At 41.1% G+C, this 9,160-nt stretch overlaps 1 protein-coding gene across 3 annotated transcripts; it reads left to right on the top strand.

Annotated features, from left to right (window-relative positions):
* Window positions 1-298: 298 nt before the first annotated feature.
* taf15 (TAF15 RNA polymerase II, TATA box binding protein (TBP)-associated factor) lies at window positions 299-9,100 on the top strand. Of its 3 annotated transcripts, none has more exons than XM_084020074.1 (16): window positions 299-437; window positions 1,186-1,210; window positions 1,363-1,396; window positions 1,490-1,571; window positions 1,761-1,818; window positions 2,760-2,992; window positions 3,123-3,339; window positions 5,609-5,643; window positions 6,181-6,213; window positions 6,467-6,576; window positions 6,808-6,937; window positions 7,025-7,144; window positions 7,258-7,339; window positions 7,456-7,544; window positions 7,754-7,904; window positions 8,616-9,100. In XM_084020074.1, the coding sequence occupies exons 1-16, from the start codon at window positions 428-430 to the stop codon at window positions 8,653-8,655; spliced, it is 1,449 nt and encodes a 482-aa protein (XP_083876200.1). In that variant the 5' UTR covers window positions 299-427; the 3' UTR covers window positions 8,656-9,100. The 3 variants fall into 3 exon arrangements, with proteins under 3 accessions (XP_083876200.1, XP_083876199.1, XP_083876201.1); XM_084020073.1 differs by having other exon boundaries at window positions 1,487-1,571; XM_084020075.1 differs by lacking the exons at window positions 299-437; window positions 1,186-1,210; window positions 1,363-1,396; window positions 5,609-5,643 and having other exon boundaries at window positions 1,491-1,571.
* Window positions 9,101-9,160: the final 60 nt, after the last annotated feature.

Raw genomic sequence — 9,160 nt, 5'->3', positions numbered from 1 at the left:
GTCCTTGTCGTAAAATATATGTCTAGAAACATGTCATAGCAAGAAGAGCATTTGTGGAACTAATGTTAATGATGATTGATTATTTCAATTAAGTGTCCCAGTAAGCCAATCCCAGGGAGCAAACATAAACACATGGACAGCCTATTTCATCTTTTTAAATTGACAAAATGGCTCATGAACTGCAGTTCTAGGCCAAGGTGTATTGTATTGTTGCTGTGTCAGCAGCAGGAGGCGGTATTGTGATTGCGCTGTGAATACGAGCAGCCCTTTCTAACCGAACGAAGAAGAAGCTGCTTAAGGGAAGTGTTGCGGTGGACTTCCAGCTCAATTCTGTGGCGCTGCGTAGATGTCAACCAGGGTTTTTAGCAGCTAATCAGAAGAAACGGACTTCATTGTATTTTAAACTATATATATAAAACCTCACGAAATGGCCACTGGTGAGTGAATGTGTCTTTTCGTTGATATTTTGGTGGTTGTTGTGTCGCCACATAATGAAAAGTTGATTAGCATTTGAGCTAAATTAGCGGGTAACCGCGAGGCCAGAATGCGGGCTTCGTCTATGTCATGGAAGATGGCTCATCTTTCGTTAGCTGAACAAAGTTAGCTTTTCCTGTTCATTGGCTAACCGTTTTTTTCAGTGTTGGGTTTGATTTGTGGTCACACTTAACTATTCTTTACTATATTTTAACCCACGGCAGTATATCGCAATGAAGCTTCCTAAGCTGGGCCTCGCGTCGGCTAGCTACGGTAGTTAGGTTAGCTGGGTGTCGGCTAGCGAACGTGAATGCGTCTTTGTTTATACCCGGGCTATTGTTTCACTGTCGAACGACAAACATTTGAGCCGCTAGGATTTATGTGGTTAAGAAGTAAATGGCAATATTCGCATCCAGGCAGCCTGGTTTAAAGTAAACTACCGAGGATGGATAGCATTTACGAACCTACGGTAGTTTATCCGGTTACAAGAGTTAGCCCTAGCCTTGACCACATTGACCGCCATTTTTTACTTGCTTGGCGTGGTGACGGGCCTGTTTGCTAGCAGTACTACTTATGCCTTCAAGCTTCTAGTGCATCATCTCCTTAAAGTTGGCCTCTATGGGACTTCGCACATGGATTTTTAGAGACCGCATTGTAGGCCTTCCCGGCATCTTGTAATAACATTAACACTCCGTTTCGTTTTCCTTTCAGATTCAGGCTACGGTGGCTCACAAAGGTAATCGAAACTTGCTTAATTAATTTCCTTTTTATGTGTCAATAAACTCCTGTACACAGTATTATTGAAAGCATGCTTAACACATAGTGTGAGATTCAATATTTTTGATGCATCTAAAAGTGGAAGCTAACTACTTTATTATGTGTTTGAAGCTATGGGTCATATGGCGGCCAGCAGAGTGGACAGGTAAGACCCTTGCCTAAGTTACTATCAGCAAGTTGTTTGTGATTTTAAGTCTGTTTTTAATTATGATTATAACTTTGGCTTTCTAATTAGCAGGGTTATGGACAAGGAAATGGCAGTGGCTCTTATAGTGGACAGGGTTATAGTGGTTATGGACAGCAAGGCGCAGCGGCACCAGGTATTGTTGATATTTATTTATTTAAAAATTGCAATGCTGAGCAGCAATATATCTATGCTTCTTTAATTAGTTAGATTATCACAGAAAACGTAATCTTTACTGTGAGATAATTGCCCCCCAAAGGGGAAGTGTTCAGTAATTAAATCGCAGGCCTGTGTGAATTTTGTGAATTTTCTTTTTCTGTGACAGAAGGGTTTGGCCAGTCTCAACCACAGAGCTTTGAAAATTATGGACAGGCACCATCTGGGTAAGATGCCAATGTTTCATTGTTTAGACTTTCTTAATTTGTGTCTGTGCCACATGATTCTCAGTTGCCTTATTTGCTGTTAAGTAAAATTAAGATTTTAAGAAGTAATTGCCATACTAGAATTGCAGCATAATTGAAAATATATTACAAAACTATACAAAACACATTTGTTGGTGCCAGAGTTTAAATTCACTTTGTAAAAATCCCAAAATAAAATGAATTTTATAATTTAAGTAGGTCTGAAACGAATACTCGAGTAACTCGATTTAAAAAAAAAAAAAAAAAAAAAATGCTTGAGGCAAAAACGTTAAATTCCCCTCTCGGCATTATGCGGCCTGCTCAGCAGGATCATTGTTCCACAAGGACCGGTTTTGAGGAAGCCAGGGCTCCAGAGTGTGACCATTTTGGGTGCACATGTGACTAAATATTAGTGCAGCTAAATATGCTCCTTGGTCGCACCGGTCCTCCAATCAGCGGGTCTGTTTATGTGTAGCGTAATGTTTATTTCCCCACAGCATACACAGATGGGGAGGAGTCAGACATAACATTTAACAGTGCTTATAACATCACCAAAGATGAGCATTTTAAGTTTATTTTTAAACAATTTAGGTTATTTTGTGTAGAGATTTAAATATAGGGGGGAAAAACCTCATTTATCTTTTAGCTTTATTTTTTCCTTTATTTTTTTCTTATCTTTATTGCTCTTTATAGTCATTGACCGAATGTGTTAAGAAATTAACAGTGGATATGGGATTACTCTATTAATCGATGGAATAATCGGCAGATTTCTCGATTACAAAAAGATTCGATAGCTGCAGCCCTAAATTTAAGTAATAATTCATGTTGCCATTTCCTCCTCAAAGATGAAAACATCTCATTGATGGATTAACATATTTGGCATCTCTATTGCACTCACTGTAATGTTCAAACTACTTATACAGGTATGGCGATAAGTCTTCATCATCATCATCATCGACGACGACGATGCCGCCATCAACTTACGGGCAACAAGGTTCCTATGGTAGCCAGGGTCAAGGAGGAGATAACTATGGACAGCAAAGCTCCTATGGTGGCCAGGGGCAAGGAGGTGGAGGTGGAGCTGCTGCTGCTACTGCTGCTCCTGCTGCTGCTGCTGCTGGCGGCGGCAGCGGTGGCTATGGAAGATGGAGTGACGGTACTAATCACAAGCATGTACATTTTGAAATGGAGAATACCTGTATTCTGTAATTACTGATGAATGCAACATAAATGTGCTATCTTATGAGTCAGGTTGGGTAGTTCCTGATACCTTTTCTGTACACCAGGTGATGGAGGTGGTCAGGGTGGGAGGTTTGGACGTGACCAAGGAGACCGTTCTGAGGGAGGGGGCTTCAGAGGCAGAGGCCGCGGTGGCTATGACCGTGGTGGTTTTGACCGCGGTAGTGGATATGACCGCAGTGGTGGATACGACCGTGGGGGTGGATATGACCGCAGTAGTGGATACGACCGTGGCGGAGGAAGAGGCGGACCTCCTGGTATGGGGTAAGTTGCATAATGCCACTGCCCCCAAGGTACCTATATACACTGTGAAATATGAGACATGACTTGTCACTAAACACATTATCACCCAGCAACTACAAACTATCCACATAGATGATTTTCACCACTCATCTGCTTTGTGCTCCAGATCCCAAAACTGGGTTTAAAAAAACAAAACAAAACTGGAAATCCAAAGTTATCACGGATCACACGGGTGATATTCACCACCCCTCTGTATTTTTTTTTTTTTTTTTTTTTTCAAACCCTGATTCATGCTGGTCTCATGATCATTAAGCACACTTAAGTGGTGGTTAATTAGAGATGAGTTGTTTTACCCACTGGGGATCTACTCCGTTATTATTGCGGTCTTAATTAAAGGAATTGGGACTGAACATGTCCGTCCAAATAGTGTTGCAAAGGGTCGGAAAATTTCCAAGGGAAGATAAGTCTAGAATGTTTTAAAAAAATAAATACATTTTCAAAAAAGTATAATTTTCTTAATTAACTCTTATGTGGGGGAATTCACATATAAAGACGACACCCTGTCTTATGGCACGTTTTAATAATATACCCATTGAATTGTAACAATGCACTTCAGCACACGCTTCATCACCAGTACAGATCATTGGCCAGACTCGTGTAAGTTTTCATTATATTGTTGGAGTGAATTTTTCTTTCATATTTCAGTTGAGCAGGTGGAAACCTAAAGCAACCGTTTGCTATTTTCCTAACTGTTACCATGTCGTGTGTAGCGCAATTGAGATTTCAGTCTTTATTTCTTTTATGAAATAGATGTTCACTTTAAATCCTACTACACATTTTCAGAGTCCCTTTTTTTTTTTATTAGGTGTTAACCCATTGGAAAATTTGCTAGCTACCGCATGGTGCATTTCACACTATGTATTTGACAAATTATTTGTCTGCTTTATTATGGTATAGTAAATGAAGCCAGAATAGATCTCTCCCATATTTAAATTTAATTCCTATTAATTCCAATAGAAAATTTCCTGAAATCTTGCCACCATCTTTGGCACCACAGACCCGGTTGTGCAGGCACGTTATCCCAGACGTTATGACAGTTTTTGTCCATCCTGCAACAGAACAGTTGACAATTTATACCGGCCAGGACGAGACACCATGTGTCATTTTTAGCTGCTGTGTTGTATTAAGTCTTGTCAAGTAAATATGAAGAGCTCTACCTAAACCAATGTTTCTGTAAGGAGAACAAGGAGAACACATCATTTATTAAGCTGTGGAAAAATAGCTTTCTTGTGCGTACACAAACTTGTGCTCCACACTGAGATTCACATGATTCTATGGCTCTCCCTGTTTTTTGGACCTTCAAAAGTAGCCCATCTACTCATGTGTCTGAGGAGTCTGACTTTGGTACCACCTCAAAACATGTTGGTCTACTAGGTTAATGTGAAGCCGACTGGCACAACAATGTATTTGTTCTACGTTCTAAATATCCCTAAACCAACGAAAGCCCTTTTTAATTCAGGCAAGAGCTTTTTTGTCAACTTGTTGTTTAACCTTGGTCCAGAGGGAGGTTTTCCCTTTTCTTTTCTTTTTTTTTCCTGCACTTTTATTGTTTTTTTTATCAGTTAAATCTCTAGGGGCCATCCTTTTTCAATTGCCAGAAACTCAATTTTGGCGTTTCTTGTGCTTTTGAAGACCACATGATAGTGTTTGAACAATGGAAACTCCACTGAACGATGCCCCTAAGACCTGGAGCCACATCTTCAGCTGCTTCACATTCAACAGGTTTCATTCAAGTGATGTATATTTGACAATGGCGAACATGTGTCTTGTGTTAACTTGGATCTACATTTTATACTACAGGTGTTCAGAGTGATTGAACTAAAACTTGGATCTCATAAATGCACTCGGTGGAAGAGTGCTTATCTGTTGCTACACCCCTTCACACCCATTTGGCATCTCGTATTGAAAAGAAAAAAAAAAGTTCAGCTGGCTTTCCAGCTCTTGGAATCCAATCTGGTCATGTTAAAGGAAAAGGTACCAAATTCATTGTAAATGGCGACCCAGATATGATGATTGTCTTCACTCGTCTACCTGGTTCTTAAGTCGGAGCTGCCTAGTCGTCTTTTCATTGATCTCTAATGTCAAAGACTAACACATTCCTCGTGTGAGACGTTTCCACCATAGTCTCGCACCCTGGCAGGAGTGCATACTGATGGGGATGTAGGGGGAGCTTTGAGCTCTCAGTTGGGACAAAGGAAAAGCCATCATATCTCCAATTTTTCCTCTGCAGAGGTGGTGACCGTGGTGGCTACAAAAATTACGGTGGTAAGTGACGAGCATCAGAACTGTGTCGGTGGGGGAGGAAAGAACTTGAGTTAGCAAAAAGAAAAGAGGGGGATTAAAAAATAAAAAAAAGACGGTGAATGGCACCATTTTCATGTCCAGAGCCCAAGGGACTCCACCTATTCTTAGGGATTCTCTTAAATGACTTCAGATATGGTAAAGAACATGGAGCCTCAGTTATAAAAATGGTATTGTTGCATGAAGACGAGGGCTGATTGTAAATGGCAGGTGTTCCCTGGACGAAGAAGGAAAACATTCTAATACTGGAGACTTTTTGGTTGTTTTCATTTCTGGTGTAAGCTCAAAAAACCCAGAACAATTCTGTTCTTGTTGCACGGTGTTGGTATGTGATGCAACGGTATGAAAACACCCATCAGAGAGCTGTAAACATGGACATCGTTTAATTTGCTTTTATCATTATGCATCGATAGGATTGAAGTAAATAAATATCTGTGTATGTGCAACAGGTTTTAACTCCCTGCTCAAGTGTTGTCTTCCACCCTCTCCTCTGTTTTACAGGCTCTCGAGACTTCGACTCAAGGGATGAACCAGGTAAGCCTCTGAGCTTTACATAATTTAATAACCATGGTCCAGTCACTGTAATGTGAAATCAGAATGTATACCCCTGTTGAGTAACATTTTTAAATTTATCTCATGTGGTTTATATATAATCAACTGAACAGGGATAATCTGTTTAATGTACAGAACAGATGTATACATAAAACTGCAGTATAATGATGGCTGTCTTCTTTTTTTTTTTTTTTTTTTTTTTTTTTTTTTTTTTCCCTCCCAACTTCTCCCACAGCTGGTGAACAGGACAACTCTGACAACAACACCATTTTTGTTCAGGGACTAACGGAAGAAGCCACGGTTCAGGAAGTCGGTGACTTCTTCAAGCAAATTGGCATCATAAAGGTATTGAATTGGTCTCTTCGCTACTACTTTTTAAACGTCTGTAATTTGTGACTTAATGTGCCATAAGTATATTTAAAGCGGATCAACGACAAAAATTGTCATGAAAATTTGGCACTTTAAGTCCCTTTTTGAATTGTTGTAACTTTTCCTGTGTGAAGGCCTGGTTCCTAGCCCAAGAGGGTAGAAACGGCAAATGTAAGCACTGAGAATCCTGTTTTATTTCATCCTCAGGTAAACAAGAAGACTGGACAGCTAATGATCAACATCTACTCTGACAAAGCGACCGGTCAGCCAAAGGGAGAAGCTACAGTGTCATTTGATGACCCGCCCTCTGCCAAAGCTGCTATTGACTGGTTTGATGGTAAGACCACTGGCATATCTTTGACTCAAACCAGTCGTATACTCATGTGTTTAATGGCCCTCTAACTATGTTGTCTTATGCTTTCAGGCAAGGAGTTCAGTGGCAAACCCATCAAAGTATCATTTGCCACCCGCAGAGCCGAGTTCACACAGAGAGGTGGTGCAAGAGGAGGAGGAGGCGGCGGCGGCGGCGGAGTGGGGCGAGGAAGTGGGTGTTGCTTGAGCTGTCCCAGGGTTCAAATAGCAGTAAAATATCTAGTTTGAAAATGTCGCTGCTTGTGTTCACGTCGCTGCTTCTGAAAATTTAAAAATGTCTTTCAGGCTTTAGAGGTCGTGGTGGTGGCGGTGGCGGAGGAGGACCCAACTTTGACATTAAGGGAGGCGACTGGCCCTGTCCAAACAGGTTTGTATACTTTTTATTACATTTTTATTGACATGCCATCAAAGGGGCTACTTTCACACCATCGTAAAGTAGAATTTTTATGTATAAAACTTCTCGTCTGCTTCCTCCATCCTCAGCTCTTGTGGCAACATGAATTTTGCACGGCGGCAGGAGTGCAACAAGTGTGGTGCTCCGAAACCAGGAGATGCAGGATATGGAGGTGGAGGTGAGGGCTTTTAACTTTATTTCAACACTGGAGAAAAGCTTCCGAATGGTGTTCACGTTGCTGAAAACACGCTGGATTGAAAATGCTATTAAAGTTTTACACCAGAAAAATGACTTGTGAAAACGTGATTGCATGTACGAAATACAAACGGCATGTCTGTTAAGTGCCTGTTTCACCTTCCTGTTGATTTAATGACATTGTTTTTGCAGATCGTGGAGGCAGAGGCGGTTTTGGTGGTGACAGAGGCGGCGGTGGCTTCAGAGGTCGTGGAGGTTTCCGTGGGGGAGATCGTGGAGGCTACGGAGGTGGCGGCGGCGGAGGAGGAGGAGGATTCGGAGGGGGTTACAAAATGGGAGGAAGGTTAGTTGAATCGTTGTTGTTGTTGGGTTTTTTTGGGGCATTTTTTTGGGGCATTTTTTACGTTCTGTGTAAGCAGACCATCTGCAAGTGGATGACCGGTGGGTGTTTGCTGGTGTAGTTTGATTAAGTGACCACAATGGGGCACAGCCTGCCGGAGATTAGTAAACTGATTTTCAATCTCTATATCGATTTTTATAATATGCTCACAGGAAATCATATTACCTATCATTAAAACGCAACATTTTTTCCTCAAATGTGACACTGGAATTTGTTTTTACTGGCTTTGTAGAGGACTACAATTTAAAAATGTTTGTTTGTGCATACTGATTGAATTGAGAGTACTATCCTATTGCCTTGTATCCAATTTGTATCCAGTTATTCTGATCTTGGCATTGAGAAGCCGAGTTGTGAAGTATGTCTCGTGGTTTAATATTGGTGCCACACCCTTGATGTTTTTGTGCCCTTCTTCAGTGTTTTGATAAATCGCCTCTCACTGAAGGTGAACTGCTGCGTTGATAAAGACTCGTTAAGAGGAAGGACGCTTGGCTTTTTAAAAACATTTTTTTATTGAAGGCAAATTATATCCATTACAGATTTTAAATGGGATGGGTGAATAAGTACTCGCCTTCATCCCAGATGGTTAATTCAATGACAAAAGTGGGTGTTGTTAATGGACACCGCTGATAACCGACGTTTGTCTTTCCCCTGCAGAGGTGACCGCCGAGACGACAGAAGAGAGCGGCCATACTAAGTGCTGAGCAGATGGAAACCATCCGAGCCCCGGAGTTCGCCATGGAGGGAAGGGTTTAGTCTGTGAAAACTGGGGGTGGGGGGGGGGGGGGGGGATATAGGACTGGCATCAGACTTGCTGATTTGTTCGCTCCTTTCTGTAGCCAGAGCATCCCAACTATTACTGCTCATCTGAGCTCGGGAATGATGACTCTGGGGCTGATTGGCATGTGGTCAAATGTTTGTTTTTTTTGGGGATTTTTTTTTCCTCTGCCTTTTGTTTTATTTCTTTGTACATCTTTTTAATTTCCTCTCAGATTCTAGTTGCAGATGTTTTTGTGAGGTAGACTTGGTATCGTTTTCTGTTATTTTTGTATGAACGGATTAAATGTTTTACTTGGGTTTTGCTTTTGGTTTTTTTGGTTTTGTTCCCCAAAATGATATTAAAAACTGATCTTTTCTCCGTGCTTTGTGTGAGTTTATACGTTTTTATCATTTGCAATATTAAAGACGATGACGTCTCTAAA

The sequence above is a fragment of the Eutrigla gurnardus genome, assembly GCF_963514095.1.
Source record: "Eutrigla gurnardus genome assembly, chromosome: 10".
NCBI lineage: Eukaryota > Metazoa > Chordata > Actinopteri > Perciformes > Triglidae > Eutrigla > Eutrigla gurnardus.
This window is presented reverse-complemented; position numbering and strand designations above follow the sequence as displayed.